This window comes from Molothrus ater, chromosome 1 (genome assembly GCF_012460135.2).
Source record: "Molothrus ater isolate BHLD 08-10-18 breed brown headed cowbird chromosome 1, BPBGC_Mater_1.1, whole genome shotgun sequence".
Classification (NCBI taxonomy): domain Eukaryota; kingdom Metazoa; phylum Chordata; class Aves; order Passeriformes; family Icteridae; genus Molothrus; species Molothrus ater.
In genome coordinates this window covers 36,104,807-36,121,681 of record NC_050478.2, presented here as the reverse complement: position 1 = coordinate 36,121,681, position 16,875 = coordinate 36,104,807, and the positions used below count along the sequence as shown (strand labels likewise).

General features: G+C 39.2%; 1 protein-coding gene across 1 annotated transcript; it reads left to right on the top strand.

Annotated features, from left to right (window-relative positions):
• The first annotated feature begins 343 nt into the window (after positions 1-343).
• On the top strand, positions 344-13,743 carry DAZL (deleted in azoospermia like). Its single transcript, XM_036396474.1, has 12 exons — positions 344-366; positions 483-621; positions 2,147-2,281; positions 2,600-2,691; positions 4,003-4,054; positions 8,212-8,278; positions 8,605-8,738; positions 10,028-10,108; positions 10,883-10,939; positions 12,014-12,115; positions 12,865-12,963; positions 13,690-13,743. Exons 1-12 carry the CDS (start codon positions 344-346, stop codon positions 13,741-13,743), a joined length of 1,035 nt encoding a protein of 344 aa, XP_036252367.1.
• The last annotated feature ends 3,132 nt before the right edge of the window (positions 13,744-16,875 follow it).

The window sequence follows — 16,875 nt, the reverse complement described above, 5'->3', positions numbered from 1 at the left end:
TCGGAACACGCTTCACACCCTCAAGCGGCCATTTTGTGACGGCGCTATTTTAGCGCCGTCCCGCACGGTTGGGCGGGCGCCCCGCCGCCTGGCCGTGGCAGTGTACCCGCTGCGCGTAGGCTCCGGCAGGACCCTTTGTCTGGGCTTGTGAATAGCTTTCATTGTCCTGTGGCGCCAAACCTTCCTGCCCACGCCCCGTCGGCGCTGGGCAGCCGAGGTGTGAGGTAAAATGGCGGCGGCACCACGAGCGGCGCCTCGCCTGGCCGAGGTCCTACGTCTCCCCCTGCCGGAGCAGAGGCCCGGCGTCGCTCGGAGTGCCGCGGGTTCCTCGGCCCGCACCGGCATGTTGCTTGCTGTTTGTTCTATGTGAGAAACGTGATTTGCGACTGTAGCGCTGAGGCTTCAAACACTATACGAGTAAGGTAGTAGGGCTTTTTTTTTGTTTTGTTTTGGTTTTTTTTAATTTTTTTTTTTTAATACAGGAGAGGTTGTGCCTACCGTGTAGTGCTGGGCCGAGGGCTCCACTTAGTGCCCAGCGGGGAGGCTGCGGCGCCAGCCGCCTTTTTCCCTCAGGCACCCGCGCTGTCATGGAGACCGTGCTCAGTGTCCGCGCGGCGGGACGTGGGTCACGGGGTTTAAATGTTTCAACTAAAAAAAAAAACAAAAACGACTAATGCTTACTTTAAACGAAAAATGTGCTGAGGCCAGGGAGAAGCCTGAAAAATTAGGGGCTTGTGTGGCCAAAAATAAGTGAACGTTTTTCTCTCCTGGATGAGCGTAAAACTGAGTGATGTTTGTAACACACGTGGGCGGGTAGATAGGTATTTCCTCCACGTAGCCCAACAATCGTCCTTTTCTTTTGCCAAAATTCTTAACTAGTCTCCCGACTACTGTTATACCAGTTTCCCCTCATCAATTTTAAGCTTCATGCTTCTGCTCATCAGTTTAAACTTCAATAATAGAGAGCAAACAGATTAATCTTATATTTTGACGAGAGAAGAAAAAAACCGCCTGTTAATTCTGATAAGCTGAAAAACTGAATAAACCCCAATATTCGTGGCGTCTGGAAATTTGATTTCAGAGCTACTTTATGAGATAGACAAATTAGACTTCTTTTAGAGTAATTTTAAAGGGGTGAGTCACTTCAGATGATGCTGTAGTTCCAGTATCATGGGCAGATTTCCCACTTCAGAACTTTGAGTGATTTAGGCTTTGGACACTGATTCAGCAGCAGTGTGAGGTCTTTGTGCATCGTCTATGTAGAACAGTCATTTGTGTAGTGCTATGTTGACAAAATTATTTGGGTTTAGATAAGACAGTAATTTTTTTGCATTGGCAAGCGTTTTCCATCATCATACTGAGGACTTGAAAAGTAGCTTTGGAGGGAGATTTTCTTTCTTTTTGTTCTAGGAGACTTTTACCACTGCATTTTTGATCTCCTTTTCAAGTTCTAGGAAATACATGTATCAATAAATCTTATTTTTCATGTTGCCCAGCTTGCTAGAATGCCTAAGTAGTCTGTTTATTCTTTCTTTCAGGTACATAATGTGTGAGAGTGTTAAATAAGTTATTTTCTTTGAAATTCTGCATTATTAGTGTGAGACACTAGCACTGCACTTCCATGGTGGCCAAGGCCGTGTGTGACAGGTGTACCAGCAGCATCTGTGGTTACCAGCAGTGTCTGTGGTTACCAGCTTCCTTCAGCTGGTTCTGGCACTTGCTGGGCTCCTCTCCTGAGAGCCGTTTCCTGTTTTAGGGCTGCCAGAGAACTTGCACAGCAAAGTGAATACCACTTCTAGCTTGGTTCACTGACACATCCAGAAAGAAAGAAGTAGAAGCAGCAGTTAGGTCAGCTTGAGGAGTTGCCATCTCAGATTTCAGTTCAAATGCCCTTTAGCTGGGTATGCAGCCAAATAAAAGCAGAATACCAGGTGGGTGAAAAACTGCTCACTTCATGTTAATCTTCCTCCCAGATTTTATAGAGCCAGTTTCATTTGAACTGAGACGTGTTGGAACCAATGAATGGTCCATTTGTGCTATTGAAATTCCTTGTCACCTGCTATATCTATAGGAAGATGCAGGCATTCTGGTGTCTTCAAATGTAATCTAATTGACTAAAATAAATATTTCTGTTTAAATTTTTTAGGCAGCACATGTGGAGGCCCAGCGTTCAAGCACCACAGATGGCAGTGCCTATTCAGCAACAGTCAGTCAGGGCTATGTTTTACCAGAAGGAAAAATCATGCCCAACACAGTCTTTGTTGGTGGAATTGACATAAGGGTATGTATACACTTTTGTTTAAAATGGGTATAGGGTACATCAGTGGAGAATAAGTGGAAATTTTGCTCCTGTTTTAGTGTGGATTTTTAAATTTTTTTTGTGGTGGTGGGGTTGTTTTTTTTTTTTTCTTTGTGTGTGCATTTGCCAATCTAGAAGATATTGAAATGTCATGGGAGAATTCTGGAACGTGTCTTCCAAAAGAAACTTTTAGTTCTTATGGTAGTGGAAAATGGGTTTAAAAAATGGTACTGCCTGCTTTAAATCAGTTCTAAGCAGTTGAATGTTTATGAAGATGTTTAAGACCTTGTTTTCTTTTAGATGAATGAAGCAGAAATTCGGAGTGTCTTTGAACAATATGGTACTGTGAAGGAGGTGAAGGTCATCACTGACAGGACTGGTGTTTCGAAGGGGTGGGTAGAATATGAGTAGTTGTTTTAAGTTGCTGCTTATGTGGACAGCATTCTGTAATAGGTGATATGAGCAGATGCTTAGCAACACACTTGACGTACTTAAGCCTTAATACTAGCTGCAGTCTTCTGTTATGGTGAGTTAAGACTGTGAAACCAGTAAATCTATACTGCCCCAAACTAAATCTGTATAATCTTACAAAGAATAGCATTATTTTTTTTACTTCAACCTCTCTGTTCAGGGAAAAGAAGCTCACTGTCACTCAGTCATTGAAAACAAAGCCTGACTCGTGTGATGCTTACACAGCCAATTCTTTTGTAGGACTCTTCTGCTGGCTAGAGTAGTTAAAAATCAGGGGACAGTTCAGGATGATGAGGAGAATTAAGATGGCTTATTCAGGGCAATGACTCTGCCCTCTCCTGACACTTGTGAGTAAGTTCTAGAGTAAAACAGCCCAAACTTTTTTTGGGTGAAGACTAAGTATGTGAACAAAGTTGAAACAAGGAAATTCCCTTTGAATATATTGAGGAGTTCTGGATTACCATGGTGAAACCCTTAAATAAGAAGATGAAGGACCTTACCCTGTTGAGTTCTGGGGAGGCCATCCCAGTTTTGAGGCTGTTCCTCCTGATGAGAAGGAGACAGTACCCTCTTGAAGTTCCTTCCAGAGAGAGTTTTTCTTAGATTCTATGCTTAGCTCCTACAGTGTCACATCTTTTTTCAGCATATATAGCAATGGAAGAGCTGGAAATAAAATTAATTTTCTCATATCCCTTCCTAGTCTGCAAAGTGAACCCTGCTGTGCAGTTAGTGTATAAGTATTGATAATCATTTGACTTATTCCATTAATGGGACACAATTGTTACTAAAAGCTCTGAAATTATCTTAATTGTGTAGACCAGATAAACTAGGAATGCAGTGAAATAAACTGAAAAACCTCTTCAAGAATTGCTTCCCTCCCACTGGCGTTACTGTTCCTATAATGCCTGCTTTCATCCAGACCTCTGTAGTAAATGCAAAATTTAAAGATAAGTCAGATCTTATTTAAATTTTTAACTTTCTGAGTTGCTAATATTAATAGCTGTACTCATTTTGAGTAGTTAAAATGGAAAAATAGGCCTTACTTCATGTTATTCTAAAATCTGGCATTTAGTTTCTTGCATCTGGCCTCAATCATAAATTAATGTCCTAGTTGATAATTTGGATGTGCAATATATAATGTACCTGGCACGTTGTTAACTGGTCTTGTTTCAAATAATTTGGCTTATAATCAAATGATACCAATTACTGAATAGTCTGTTCTTCCTTTTTAGGTATGGATTTGTGTCTTTCCTGGACAATGTGGATGTTCAAAAGATAGTTGAGGTAAGCTCAACTTTGTCCAAATGACTCTAAGAAGTTGAGGTATGAAGGTTAGAGACAAGTTTGTGGAAGCCAAGTTATGTACCCTGTAGAGTAAGTTAGGACACAAAAAGTCTAGGGCTGCCCAAAAGGTAAACTTTCTAAAATGTGTACTGGTGGTAAAATCTTTATGTATTTGCTTAAATAAGAAGCAAGATTAGTTTTCAGCAGGTTAGTTTTTAGCCTGGTGTGGTCAAACATCTAATGTAATTTTGTTTCTGATTGCTGTCATTTATTTATGTGCTTTAAAGCCTTGAAGTGTTTGGCTGCTTGCTTTTGGTAGTGGATGATTGTCATAGACCCCTTTTGCTTATGGCAGAAATGTAGACATTTAGTTATTGGGATGTCTTGGTCTAAGATAATTAAAGTGGGATGCTCTAAAATGAGTCATCTCTCCTTTAGATTAACCAATCCCTTTCCACCCATAAGGAGAAACAAATATGGATAGATATAAGTGAAAAAATAACAGTTTACTAATAAAGAAGGAAGTAGCAAGGGGCAAAAAAATAACACTAATAGTCACTAGTTACAAAGTTGCTGAAATCTCCTGGACTCCCAGGGACCAAAGAGGAGCTTGAAATGTTGGGGTGACACCTCCCCAAAATAGTGGCCTCTGCAGCTGACCAACCTTGTAGTTCCAAAGCCAAGGGGAGAATGGTGACAACCCTCCCCCTTCTTACCTCTTCATTGATGAATGCAGCTGGCACTCTTCAGCAGCTGGTACTTGGTCAAGGGCTGGAACTCACAGGAGGGATTAGCCTTCCTTGGCAGCCAGGCAAGGCCAGGCAGCTGGGCTGGGGTAGCCCTGCCTTCACTTCTGCAGGGCTGCTCTGTGCTGGCTGCAGACAGGCAGTCGTGGGATTCACCTTGAGCTAGTCCAAGATGCAGGAGAGTATCAAAAGAGGGGGAGAAAAACCCAGAGCAGAGCATCTGCCTTGAGCAAAGACCATGAGGCAAGAGAGAATGCTGTCTCTGCTTGAACTTTGAAAAGGCTGGGGCACTTGCCCCACTCTGCCCCGTGGTTGTGTTTTCTGGCTCCAGGGTCTTAGTAGAGAGTAACAGTTTTGGGCACAGATAGATGAAATACAATAACATTTTGGGTTCCTAGGGCATAGGAGTAACAGTATCATGGTAGACAGTATTAATTTTTTTATTTATGTCTCAGTAGTTGAAATATTTCTCTTGCAATATTTGTGCATTTGGATGCTACCTGGAGTGCAAGTATTTTTTAAGCCTCCTAGATTGTCCTGTGGCTGTTCCTGTGTGTAGTGGGTCTAAGTGCTGGCCAAACACCAGTGCATCCACTAGAATTATTTACTAATTTTCTGCTGTGAGATAAGGATTAGGAGGAGGGCAAAGCAGGCTCAAAACTTTAAAGGGTGTAAAGAAAACTTCTTTAACAGGACTAAAAACAAAACAGAAATCAGAATAAACCTTTTTAACACTTTTCCTACCCCCAAGTCTTCTGTCTTTTCCTACTGACAATGCTAAGAGACAAATGTGGTATTTTCAGTCAGTTTTCCACTTCTAAAATAATCTTTTCTTCAGTTTATTTAGGGAGAGGAGCCTCTCCTGCCATGTAAAGGAGACCAGGAGACCAGGCCTGCAGGTGGTCATGGGATCTCTGCTGGGCAGCGGCCGCTCTGGCTGCGTGGCTGCAATGCTGTGGTCAATCCAGCTGCAGGGCTGCCTTTGTTCTTAGCTGCTGCCAGCAGGATGGCTCAGCAGCTCACAGCCAGAGCAGGGCCAGGCTGTGGCTGGAACTCCAGCCACAGAATCTCCACCAGCCTGGCTGTGCGGCAGAGCGGGGCCAGGCCTGGTCCAGCCAGCGTTCAAAGGCTGGAAGCAAGAGAGTTTTTCCCAGGCTTTGTTCATTTTTAAGTGTGGTTTCACAGAGGCATGTTCAGCTTTTTTTAAGTGGTTTAACAGGGTGTCAGTATTGAAAACTAGCCAGCTGATTGGTTTTATCAGGTCTGAAGAAAGCTGCCAAGGTCCTTTTTGCTTAACTAAAAAACAAACCGCATTAAACCACAACGCGGTCACCATATAGCTTTCCTGTAGCAAACACAGGAGATGAAGGGGTAGAACTCTTACAGACAGTTCTGATCTTTGGAGTTTGGTATTGGAGAAATTTTAAATCTCAGCGCTTATAACCAGATCAGGTACTTGGTTCTGATAGACTTGGGCAGGTCACAAACCACTGACAAAGCTTTTTATTTTCCCTCTTTCTCCCTGGCCTGAATACAGTGACTGTGAGAATAACATGTATTGAAATACTTGCCTCTTTAAAGTCTTTGCCTCAGAAAACTCCTGTGTCTCTGGAGGATGAACAGTCTCTCATTTGCTTCTGAAGCTCTTAGATAGGGAAGTAGATCAGAAAGACAAATCCAGATAGATGTGCCAGGCACAAATGTAGTGTTTTGTGATGTGCAGATGTGTTTACTGGCCATCCAGCTCTGTAAGTGGGAAGAGAATATGTTTGAATAAAGTGGAGAGTAATGAAACTGCAGCAGGACATCCTTGATACTCACCAAAAGATTTTAAAAGCTTGCTGTTACTTGATGTGGTATGATGACAAAAATATACAGCGACTGCTGCACTGAGCAACAGACTTCATCTGAGAACACCTTTTTCTTTTTACTATGTATTACATTTATTATGCTACATCAGTGTGGAATGCTTGCTCTGAGGTAACAATTTCTGTGGAGACGTCTTGAGTAGCGTTGACATTTGAGCCATGCAGAGTACTGATTTTCTGTGTGTGTTCCAAAACTGGAGCCTGCAGTGTTCCTCTGTTAATATAGTACTTACTGATCTGAGTTTGTATACCAGAGGTCTTGGAAGACCCAGAGGTATATTGTGGGTTTTCTTTTCAGTGCACATTTCAGGTCTGCAGGCAGTACAAATACCTGCCATCTCAGGAAGAACGTTCAGGTAGAACCTGTTGTCTTTTGGAGGGGATTAAAGAAAGGAAGAAATTAACATGGGTGTTGTAGAGCTCAAATTGTATGCAAAGGTTACTGCACTAAATCACTTAAAGCCTTATCTGCACTGAGTGGTCAGTGTTTTCTGTAAATAAGCATGATAGAGCCTCTAACTAAAATTGCTCTTGGTGCCTGTGTTCATCTGCCTGTTCAACAAGGCCTTGTAGCCTTGTTCAGCCTGACAGTGTTTTTCTTCTGCTTAGGTCTGTAACTGCACTCTGGTCCAGCATCAATCTGTTTGCAGTTCAGATTGGAAAGTTGTCTTTCTTTAAGTTGGGAGGCCTGCCTCCTAGGACCTCTCATTGTTGAGGTGGAAAAGGTAGTTGCATGATTTTGGGCACAACAGGATTCCAGAATTAATTTTAAAATACCCAAAATCACCCAAGACACTTTTCCCTGAGAAAAATAAAACCAAAAAAGTCCACCTGTCAAATTTGTCTATTTGGTGCAATAACTAGGTTGTTGCACCTTTTTTCACCCTCATATGTCTGTTGAATCATCTTCTCATGCTGATAGAAATTAGAATGAGCAAGATTTTTGTGATCATTGTATTTCTTCTTATTTTACAGGCAACAATACAGTTGCTGTTGCCTGTTCAAAGCACTTCTTTAGCAGAAATGGGAGAAAATTTCAAAACCATGTATTTTCTTCTGAAGCAGGCATTTCTGTAGAGTTGCATGTGATAGAGAATCTAGACAGACTGTCTGCATCCAACACTGACTTTATTGCTTGGTACTAAAATTGTGCTAATGGGGCTAAACCAAAAATTTTTCACTAGAAACCTGAGACTGTGGTCACTTTCCAATAGTACTCTCACCGAGACAGGAATAGTTAAGGCCTGTGTGTGTAAAGCAGCAGGGCTGACAGTCAGTGATACATAGTTGCAAATTATAGTAGTGCATGTTACTATTAGGGCCAGTGATACATAATTTTGGAGGGCTGGTGAGTAGGCAGCTGAGCTGAGGGCACTGCAGGACAATTGAGGTAAAAGGCGCGTGGTGTTGAGACAGACTGGAGGCTCTTGAGCCTTTAAGAGTTGATGTACTGTGATGTAGAAGCAGAGCCCAGTCTCTTTAAAATCCTACAAACCTCTCACCTTGCTGATTCCCAGCTAACAGAGAATAACCTGTCTTTCAGTCACAAATCAACTTCCACGGTAAAAAGCTGAAACTGGGGCCAGCAATCAGAAAACAACAAAACTTAAGTAAGTATATCTAAGTAAATTTGTTCATATTGCAGGTATTATAATATAACAAGATTTTTTTCTTAATTATACATAATTATCCTTGCAAATACTTTTTATCTGATGCAGTATGTATATTTCAGTTAAACCTGGGTTCTGACTTCTGTGACCTCACTTGTATGGTGTTGTTTTAATAAGAGGGAGGTTGGTAGCACAATACAATATAGTTCATATTGAGTTAAATTTGTGACTCAAAACCTTTAAGATTTTTTCCAGCTTGACTTCAGATTCCTAATGAAATACATGTTGTAATGTCTTAATACTATTTTTATCTGTTTCAGAACAAGATTCCTGCGTGCCTCCCAGACAAATAGTTCTTGGTCCTCCTCCACCACAGTTCCAGAGCGTGTGGGGTAATCAGGGTATGGAGACATACGTGCAGCCTCCAGCTGTCATGAACCCAGTAACACCCTATGTTCAGGTAGGTCTGCTCCTGATACTGGTTTTGAATCATAATTAAATATTTTTTGAAGGTGCAAGCACATATGACTTTTGGAGTATGTATTGAGATTCCAATCTGATTTTACCCACCTGTTATCATATAGCTTTCCCCAGTAAGGAGGACCCAACTTCAAACCATTTCAAAGGAATGCCAGCAACCTTGAAAATTTGATTCAGTGATGTTAACTCATTATAAAACAAAAAGGAGGTACCCTTTAAGAATGAGAGCTGTTGAAAGTGGAGGGAAGATTGAGTTATTACTGCCTATCACAGATGCAGTTCACAAGTGAAATGTATCCAGATATTTAATGTGTTGCTGTCCTGCTTCAGAATAAATGATGAAATTTAAAATGTATTTTGGTAGACTAAGAGTGGGATAAGAAGTTATCTCAGGTACTTTTCTCCTAGCCAAACATATCCTTGGTTTTAAACTGCTGTTGTGTTATAAGAGCACTGTGTTCCAGCATCAGCTGTTAATAGCTGTGCCCAGAACAGTATTGCAGATGAGCATTCATTCTGAGGTGTGAGTACAGTGCTTCTGGCTTGGATATGAGTCCTGTGCTGTGTGAGTGAACCAGATCAGGCTCTCTTACTGCATTACTGTATGATGGGGCAGTACTGACTACAGTCTGACCCTGTCTTGTATATCTTAAACAAAGAGGAAGAACGAACTTGCAGAAATACTTTCTTGCAAGGCAGAGAGCTTGATAATAGTGTTCTTGATGATTCTCTTCAGTTTATTAATTTAAGAGCATTAATTCTCTTAAAGGCTGGAATGTGCCTTTAACTATTCCCTGAAGAATCTGGGAAAGTTCCACGTTCACAGTGTCAGAATACTTTCAGGAAAGAAATACTTGGAAATCATCTTAATTTGAGTACTTAGCTTCCTTTTCTCCTAGAAACTGATCCTTCAGATTGTACTCCATTATTTCATAGATGTCAGTCTGCTTCAGATCTACTTCTCAAAGTTTATGGCATGACTTGCACTTCTGAAATTACATAAAAGATCAGTTACAAGCAGAAGTGGGATTTTTAGATTTATAAGAGTTTGATTCTCACTTTATAAATGTTATTAGTGCCTGAAGTACTGAAGCAAGCCCTGTGGGAAATCTAAGGGTTGCTTTTAAAAAGTGAGTCTAGTCTGCACAGGAATTGAAATAACAGTGTAACTTCTAAAAGTGTGCTCCTGGCTAATACCTCTACAAATATCGTATTTGTATCTTGCTTCAAACTTGCAGGATTTTTTTTAAAAAAAAACTTTCTTTGCAGCCCTATCCATACAATTCATCACCAGCTGTAGTGCTAAAGCAGCAAGTTCCCATAGGATATCAACCTGCTTACAACTATCAGGTATGTCAAGTTTTACTAGAAGCAGAAAGGCTGTTGGATACCTGACTAAGCTGGAATGAAGTGTTAACTGGAGTCTGATCTTTGTGCTTCTCGTTCTTTGGAATCTATCTTCCTTCAGTTCTTCACAGCTACCAAAGCAAAAACAAAATAGTGATGAAAGCTGTTGAGTAAATTAGCATACTCTTTTCTTTTTATAGTTTCATTACTATTTTCTTAATTATACTGTGATAAAACAACTTTGAAATTAGAAAAAAGTACGTGAATTAGTACTTGTGGGAGGGAGCTTTGCATTTGTACATGCTGCTGTAGTGTAGGATGTTAGGAACTTGGAATCAGAGTCTTATCAGATGATACCATGTTTGATGTATATGGGTGGGGATGTGCTCTTGCACTATGAAAATGTCAGAGAAAGTGCTTAGCTCATAGTGGGGTTTGAACTCACAAATGAAGTGGGTGGCTAAGTCCTGTTACTGATGCTAAACTAGGAGTAACTGGAAGCAGCTAGAGGCTTGAGATCTGTTTTCAATGTAGGTATTTGGTTTCCCTTATTTTCCTAATATTTAGAAATATTTTAAAATTTTTCTTTAACTTGGAGTGAGAAGGCAATAGTTGAATAAAGTAAGGTATCTTGCTGGATGTAAGACTATATTAATTAATTGTTTTGTTAATAATCCAGACATGAAATGCTATAAACAATGTCTCATACAGAGCAGTTACTTGTCTATGTTGGAAATTAATGAGTAAAAGGTGGTTCTTGTCTAATTTTTGTTTAAGGCTCAACCACAGTGGCTTGCTGGGGAGCCAAGAAATTATGTAATGCCTCCAACTCCGGTAAGTCTACAAAGTTAGACTTCTGAAACTGTCTTCTTAATTAGCACATTGTTTTTACAGCTTGGTACTTGAAAAAAAAAAAGTCTCTTGTCTGGATCTGTGTAATCTGGTCTACCAAAATCTGTAATTGCTGATAAGATTCTATGTAGTCGTTCAGAATTTCTACTGATGTAGTGCTTTTTTGAGTTACCTGGTGGAAGAGATCTGCCTGTTTTTGACACCAGAACTACATGTTCTAGTTACAGAACTCTGGAATTCTAAGTAAAATGGAGTTGGTTTTTCAGGAAAAGTTGAAGGAAAAGTAAGTTGACCTGATGTACAATTTTTTTAAGTTTAAAAAGTCTCCATGTTCTTTGCAAATACTGATGAATTTTTTGGCTCCTTCCAATATGTTTTAAAAACTTTCTCAGACTACTACAAACTGTAGATGGTGCTGCTGGCCTCTGAAAAAAATTCTTGCTTTCTGTGACTTAAAGCGGGTAATGCCTGTGAGAAAAAAGAAAAAAAACCCTCTATTTGTTTACAATGTTTACAATGTCAGAATTTAAACTTGCCCTCTGGGTATTTTTGAATATTTAGGTGTATTTATTGACTACAGTTTTGATTAAGTGTTTAAAAGCTGTAGTAAGTAATTTTCTCGTGAATGGTATTCTCTTCCTGAAAGCTGTCAGAAGTCATTGAACTATTGATTACACTATTGGTTTGAAATAGTTTTTTTTAATAACATGCATGAATGTAGATACATTATACAGTCATAATGTATCACTTTACAATTCAATGGTAGCAGGCCAAAATGTTTTTAGAGTAAGTGTGCATGGGGGTTTAGTTGTTAAATGCTACAAGCTTGATTGTAGGAGCAGACAAGTGTTCTAGAACTATCTCAGTTAAGCAACTTTAAGTATCATTCTTAACTGTCTTAGTAAAACAGGTCATGACACAATATTTCCCCTACTCATGAAACTTAACAAAACTGTGAAGATTAAACTTGGTACAGTTTATGGATAGATGAGGTGACGCCATAACTGTGTGTTTTTCCAGTGTTACTGAAACATTGTAATACTTAAAACTCTATAGGTGTATACTTCAGTGAACTATCATGGCTCTGAGGATCCAGGATTTATACAGATGGAATGTGCTGTTCCAGAGCCCATGCAGTTGCCTAGCAGCCCACAGAAGGTAACCGTTTTCTCAAAACTTTTAATATTCTTTATCATAAATGCCATGCCCAGAAATTTGCATGTGAGGGTTATGTAGCTTTGTCAAGGGCCTTGGACAGATATCCTAGAAATCAGGGTTATAGTTGCTCCTTTCAGCCTCTTGTTAAGTCCCATGTATCTGATTTCTGTGTACTACTTCAGAAGTCTCACGTTTCCTTGAAACTGTTAGTGCTTGTTTGCAGTGCTGAGGGCTGGATAAAGTGTATGTACTACCTGATTAAGTCTACTGACAAGACTTTGCCTAATATGTGGAAATTACAGGTACTAAAAAAGCAGATTCAATAGCACTGCCTGCTGTCTTAGGTTGAAGCTTAGGATGAAAATTACCAACTCAGATATTTGAAGCTTAAAATAAGTCTATTTTTCTTACTGTTTTGTGGAAGATGGCTCCAATTTAGTGAACAGTTGGCTTTGAATTCAGTTTTCTAAGGGAGATATTTCATATCTCTGCTGTCAGCCTCATCCACAAGAGAACTGGCATGTCATTGATCAGAATTGTTATGCTGTAACACTGAATGGAGATAATGAGTTTGTAATTTTAGAAGATTGGGGGGGGACAAAAAAATTACAAGTATCTCAGGGAACACAAGGCAGTTGAGGAATCCTGATTTCCAAGTTAACCCTGTGACACCCTGACATTGCTAGCTAGTAATGCTTTAACTAAGAAAATAACCTATAACTATATATGCACCTATAACTGTATTTCAGAAGTCCGTGGACAGGGGCATGCAAACAGTACTATCCTGTCTGTCTAATCCTGAGAACCAGCTGACAAATGACTTTGTATCACAAGACAGCAATGTAAAGGTATGTAGTGAAAGTAAAATTATATCCCCGAAACATAGGTGACCTTCAATGTGTTCACCTACAGGATACTGTAAAGATGAAGCAATTCAAATCTGTGGATGCCACTTGAATTTTTTCTTCCTTGTACATGCTGTGAGATGTGTGGGTTTGGCTCTCTGTTGTTTCATGATGGAAAAAAGTGCTGAAATTGGATTCAGTGGGTTTAATCAGGACAGCATAAAAAATTGCTGAACAGTCAACTAATGAACAATTAGAGCATAAGTTTGGCTAGTCATTTCTCAGTGACATGGCTGAAAGACTAGTTTGGACAGAGGATGCTGGGTTTAAACCTTGATAGTCTGTACAGTGAAATAGCTACTGTGGATGGTGGCTAGTTATGCTTTGTCTCTGCTTTAACCAATAAATCATAGTCCAGGTTGGTAAGCTGGTTGTTTTTTTTTTTGTTTTGCTGTATGTGTTCCATCTTTGTAGATTTGCAATCTCTGATTACATTCCAAGCCATGTAATTCCAGGTTATTAATTTCTAAGACCTTGCTTCCTTTTTGTAAAACAGATATGTGAACTAGACAGGTGTACTCTGAAACAGGAATGCAGAAGCAAGTTTTGTCAGTTTTGGAGAGGGGCGAATAGAGTACAGGGTGTCTGGAGATAGTTTTCATGAGACTTTGGTTCCTTTATTCTGATTAATTGAATTTTTTTCTTGTCCTCTCTTCTATCCCATCCCAGGAGGGTAAGACATACCACTACAGAAAAGGAAAGACAGTACACAAAGCCATTTGATCAACAGAGACTTCAAAGTATCTAAATTAATTAACTAGATGGTACTACAGTTCAATTTAGCAATACGGAATGTAACATTTCTCAAAAGTTACTTCAAGTTATGTTTGTACTCCTGTTCTACGTGTTTTGATACTGTTGTTGTTGCTTGAGTTGTTTGAAGTTCAAAGTTGTAAGAGTTGACGAACTTCAGTGTTACTGTTTGTGTGCTTCCCCTGAGAACTGACTGGAATGTTAGAGAGTTTATATGTTTCCTTTAGGTGGATTTTTCTCTGAGCTTTAAGGTACAGATTGCATATTACAGTTGTTTTTCATTAACACATGGTTTTTTGTTAACTACCATTTGACTCACATTGACCAGTTAACTCCTGCAGTTTAAAAATGGAAGTAGTTATTTGCCCAAGAGACTGTATTTTAAGACTGAGCTTTTAAATCAGTGCAAAGGAAGATGAGAAGTTATAACTGAGCTGAAGCCCTGTAAGTCCTGCTTGCCTTTAGACAACATAATCGATGTGATTATGTTCATTGATGATAGTCTATGTACCTGCAGTCTTGAGCATCGCTATTATTTTTGGGTAAGTAATGAAGAGAATCCTAAAATTCCTCTATGTAACTTAAAATGCAAGAATGTTATCTGTATTGGACACTCAGTCAGCCAATACAAGGTTTTTTACTTGAAAAATCTTAGCAATACCTGTATTTTAAACTTCTGAGAAAATACTGCACTTATATAAACCTTTGTTATGTGATGCAAACTGTTAATCAAAGAATATGTGTATGACTGTTTTAATAATCATGTAGATTTTAGGTGTGTATTGTGAAACAGTAAAATAAATTTTTACTTTGCCTTGGTTTCCTAAATTTCTGGTGTGACAAATCTAAATAATAACTTGTTAAAGCTGTTAAAAACTTACTGCTCTATGTGAAATTTCCAGTTACTATAAATCTATAGTAACAAACCTTCATTTTGTGTAGATACTAGCTGAAGCTTCCAAAGAGTAGAACTGAGAAAAGAGAACAGTCTTTTTATATGTCAGGTCCTAGCTTGCTTATTTTCTTCTACTCAAACACCTCAATCTCTCCAGATAATAAAAGAAAAATATGCCTCTCTTGTTAAGGATGTATATACAAGGCTGTTTAGGACTGCCTGTTCAGCTTCAAATTTCCAGGAGATTTAGAGATGGAAATGGCTAGGCAGAGACTTAGCCAGACATACATGTTAGTGAAATATGTAGAAGGGAACTGGATGTATAAGGGAATATGGCTAGAGCAAATGTCCAAGGACTGCTTCTCAGGAGTGTTGTGGATAAAACTTTATTAAAGGAGGGTGGGGGAGAATGATGATAAGTGTTTTTTGAGCCACTTTATGCAGCTTCGTACCAATGTTCTGATAGCATAAATTAACCTGGAAAAAGCAAAGCCCATACCAGTTTCTCTACTCACTGTTTCATGTTACTGAAGATAGTGTTAAGTGTTCCCATGATACTGATTTGCCATGTTTTTTTCAGATTGCTCTTTTAAAAATAGTGGCTTGATTGTGCTTAACTTCTGTGTTAGCAGCTGTTTTGCAAAGGTTTTTTTAGTATTGAATCAGGACCCTGTCCTTTCCAACTTTCAGTATCTAAACAGCCTGCATGTGGTTTCAAAGCTGTGATGTCAGTTTATTGATAAAAGGTAGTTGTTTCTTTGCAAATGCAGATTTCTTTTTGGCTTGATTTATGTTGGCTTGGTTGCCCCAGGCCTTACCTGAGGCTTTCTGCTGTAGCCCTTAGAAAATGCCAAGGGCCCTGTGCATAGCTGTCTCATTGAAGAGTTCCACTACCAAAAGAGAAGATTAAACCAAGATGCCTACATAGAGTACACATCTTCTGTTTATTTGACTGAGTGTTATGCACAGGACCATCTGGTGAGCAAGTTAATTGTACAGTGCACTTGAAATGGTACTAGATTCTTACAGGCATGCTGAGAGGTTCTATCACAAGGGAATAGCCAAGGCCTTATAATTTGTTTTTTCTTCCATTAGATCACGTGCTGGTTTTGCTAGCTGTTTACCTGTAGAGCGACCCATGCATTTTTATTGTTCTTTTGAAGTACCCTATAGCATGTAACACAAAGCATAACACAAAACCAATAAGTACATCTCTTCCCTGTTTCATTCAGAAAGTTGAAGCATCTGTTTAATATTGCTGTGATGGAAGGCATTTCCAAAATCAGTGCATGGTTGGAGGTTTTACAAATTTGTACCTTGCATTTTTGCAAAATTGCAAAATTTACAAATTTTACCTTGCATTCTCAAATCAAGTGGACCATGTTAGCTGTGAGCTAGCAGGCAGTAGTCAGTCCTTGTGCATCTGCATTTGCTTGCACACAGTATGTACATTCTGTGAGAAACTCAAAAGCTTTGGGTGTACTTTAAATATTAAGACAGCTCTTTGTCAAAAGAAACAATTGCTTAGACAAGATAGAAAAATACAATGCTTGCATTTAATTGCTATTCTAGAGCTATGACACTTGGTTTGTTTTACTTCCTGCCTGAAGTACCCCAGTTTGCTGTTTGATGGCCTTTTCCTATCTTTTTACACACTTAGCCACCTGACAGAATTATTCTTGGAATGAGACAGCCAGACAGATGGTATTCTTGGATCTCCATTAGAGTGATTGTCTGGCACAGATGCTAATTCCCTGTCAAAATGGAAATATTTTTTTCCTTCTAGGTATTTGTGTGCTAAACTATCTTAATCTGAAGGTGATGTGATCCTTTATTGCTATAAAGAAACAAAAGTGTTTTCCCTTTTGTATTTCACAGGGTTTTCTTTTGTATGCCTTACTGAAAGAGATTTTTTAAAGTCATCTAACATATCTACACTCTATATTCCTTCTAGGAATTAGTTTCTAGAATTAGTTTCTAGTACTTTAGAAAAGATAAATTTGAGAGTTTTAATGTCTGCCACTTCTAATATTGCTGAGAAAGTTGAAAAAAAGTGATTCCAAGCTATTAAAAAATTGAGGCTTCTTCAGGTATAGTATGCATCTTAAAAATCACTTAACTAGCTTTACAACTCAGATTCTTACTTCCTGCTTTGTTTCTGCTCTAAAATTTGGGCTGAAGCTTGGGAGACAAACTCATACTGTAAG

Coding starts and splice junctions, on each gene's coding strand:
- DAZL (XM_036396474.1), top strand. CDS start 344: ATGTTGCTTGCTGTTTGTTCTAT. Junction 8,739..10,027: donor CAGTAACACCCTATGTTCAG/GTAGGTCTGCTC, acceptor CTTTCTTTGCAG/CCCTATCCATACAATTCATC. Junction 10,109..10,882: donor AACCTGCTTACAACTATCAG/GTATGTCAAGTT, acceptor TTTTTGTTTAAG/GCTCAACCACAGTGGCTTGC.